Source organism: Sycon ciliatum, chromosome 9, assembly GCF_964019385.1.
Source record: "Sycon ciliatum chromosome 9, ocSycCili1.1, whole genome shotgun sequence".
Lineage (NCBI taxonomy): Eukaryota > Metazoa > Porifera > Calcarea > Leucosolenida > Sycettidae > Sycon > Sycon ciliatum.
In genome coordinates, this window is record NC_088651.1 from 27,809,015 (window position 1) to 27,811,617 (window position 2,603).

A 2,603-nucleotide genomic window follows, 5' to 3' on the forward strand; every position below is an offset into this window, starting at 1 on the left:
ATAACACATCGTAGTCTCACTGTGACATATGTTTTCTAATCAAAATATCAAGAGAGAAACGAAAGTGAATATTGAGTTCGTTCCGGTTTGCAACCTGTGTCCTATTTGAAACCGTCGCATTTGAACTGTGACTGGTGAGTGGTGACCAGCAGGGAGTCGTCAAATATTTGACGACTCCCTGCTGAGTCCCTGGTGAGTGGTGACCAGTGAACTGAGTGAAGCAGGGAGTGATCATGTGACACCACGTGATGGCAAAAAAGCGTTGGAGTTGTACGCCATTTGTATAGACATCGTACAGTCATGCATTCGACCTCCCGCGAGCTCGGCCTCCCTCGCGGCTCGAACCACGAACCGCGAACGCTTGTGGGCGAACGGGTACCGGGTCTCCACTCTGCATCCCGGGATCCCATGCATGCCAGTGCATGCTGTCAGTGCGATCCTGGACTCTGGATGTTGCGCGGATATGCGCCTGTTCGGCGCCGGAGTTTGGACATCCTCGGCCTCGACATCTTGCTTTTTGCAGGCTTTCACTTTCCTCAGGCCGAGGTTTCCAACCTGTTTTCTTGTTTGGGATTTTCATCCATTTTCTTGGCTCATGCATGGCAAGCAGTGCCGTTACATTACAGTAGTTGTGCCGAGGGAGCTAGACTGCTGGGAGTCCGCGCAGAAAAACAGGAGGCTGGATGAAAGATGAATCAGTTCGGCGCCGGAGCCAGTACGTATTCGACAACCCTCGAAAGTTTTGTTTTCTTGTTTTATCAGGGTGTAAACTATATTCTTGTTCTTTCGATGTTTCTTTATCTTCCTTGCTCATTTCAGGCAGTGCCGTTAATCACCTTCGAGCCACGACCAACCAGTGGCATCATCCATTTATCAGTCGTTCTGAGGGAGCTCAACTCCTGGAAGGCTGCGAAGCCGGATCTTTTATACTCCGAGAGTCGAGTAAAGGTGGGAGCTATGCGTTGTCAGTGGTTCTGCCAAGTACTGGATCACTTGGCCATTACCTAGTGGAAAAACGCGGACCAGAGCGTTTCTGTTTACAAGGCAGTGAGAATTCTTTCTGCGCGATCGAGGAGTTGCTGGCACATTACCATCACCATGACAGTATTGGCTTGCCCTGCCGACTCCGTCTACCACAGCGTCATTCATCATCTATGTCCTATCCCTCGCGGCCCAATTTACCTGCATTGCCGCCCCGTAACAACTCTCGAGCAGGCTCCGTGTCCAGGCCTACTAACCCTCGCGCTCAGCCGAAAATGCCTCAAATGCCTCAAATGACTCCAACACCACCACCTCAGGTACCAGGTGCTGTCTCTAGTAAACCTCATTTAGATGTAGGGCGTACATATCCATACCCACCAATTGCACCAGTAGGATCGCCTGTAGTATCACGCCAGTCACACCCCGTCTCTTCATCTGATGACTGGGAGCAAGAGACGTATGAAGACATGAGCAGCAGTGGAGTAGCAAGTGTTGCTGCTGCGGCGCGTCATTCGCATCCTGTCCCTCCGTCTGCTCACACACACCCCGTCTCGTCGGCGGACGATTGGGAACAAGAGACATATGAGGACATGAGTAGCAGTGGTGTTGCTAGTGCACGGCCAGGGAGTGCTTCAAGAGTTCCGCCGCCCTCCTCACCCAGACATCACCATGCGCCTGCTCCCGCAGCTGCGGTGGAGGATGAGTTTGGCGAGACTTACGAAGACATGAGCGTGAATAGTGCTCTTCGGCAATCTGCTCACGCAATGACCACTGTACAGATGGGTGGTGGGCCGTCCATGGGAGCTTCGCAAATGGGAGCTGCACCAATGGAAGCAGAGGACGGCGAGATGTACGAAGATATGGCGTCTGTTTCACCGAGTCTTCGAAGGTAAATGTGCCTGCCTACTGCTTTCGCTGATTTTTCTTTTTTTCCGTGTGTGTGTGTGTGAGTGAATGTGTGCACATGTGAGCGAATGTCTTGTGTATGCCTGCGCGTATCTGTCTACATCTTTTTCTACCCGTCCGTGTCATCCTTTTCTCCATCTGAGTGTAGTTTGTATATCGGTGACAGAGTATTTCTGCTGTCGCTGCCCTTTTCTTGCGAAAGCCAGTTGTTTTGTATGTCAGTTCCCACCATTTGAAAACTACCTCCCCTCGCTTGATATTTATTCAAATTCTCATTGTTTATAGTAATGCAGATTTAGATGCAAATCTGGAATAGAGGTTGAATCCTGGAAAACGAGTAGTGGACTTATTGTTGCAGCATAGAGATGAGGGATAGAGAGTGAGAGCGAGATGGGACACGGCAGAACATGTCCCGCATACTCTAATTTCAGAAATTTTCGGTGCTCAATATTTTCGGTATGAGGGCAAAAGGCCAGGTTAGGCGAACAGAAATTGTAGGTGCAGAGAAGCAGTTCCCTATTGGATTATGTGTGTTAGTGTTTGTTCGGTGTATTGACATTTTAGGTATGAAACAGATGCACCGAATGTACCGAAAATAAAAGTACGCCGAAAATTGGTGAAATTACAGTATATTGCCATTGTGCATTGGGATGAATTTTATCTGGTATCGCATCGCAGTTTGCTACGCAAAATCGATCTACTGCTACTGAAAAATC

The 2,603-nt window shown here is 49.3% G+C and overlaps 1 protein-coding gene across 1 annotated transcript; it reads left to right on the forward strand.

Annotated features, from left to right (window-relative positions):
• Positions 1 to 516: 516 nt before the first annotated feature.
• On the forward strand, positions 517 to 2,224 carry LOC135824489 (uncharacterized). Its single transcript, XM_065337223.1, has 2 exons — positions 517 to 715; positions 820 to 2,224. Exons 1-2 carry the CDS (start codon positions 691 to 693, stop codon positions 1,872 to 1,874), a joined length of 1,080 nt encoding a protein of 359 aa, XP_065193295.1. The 5' UTR covers positions 517 to 690; the 3' UTR covers positions 1,875 to 2,224.
• Positions 2,225 to 2,603: the final 379 nt, after the last annotated feature.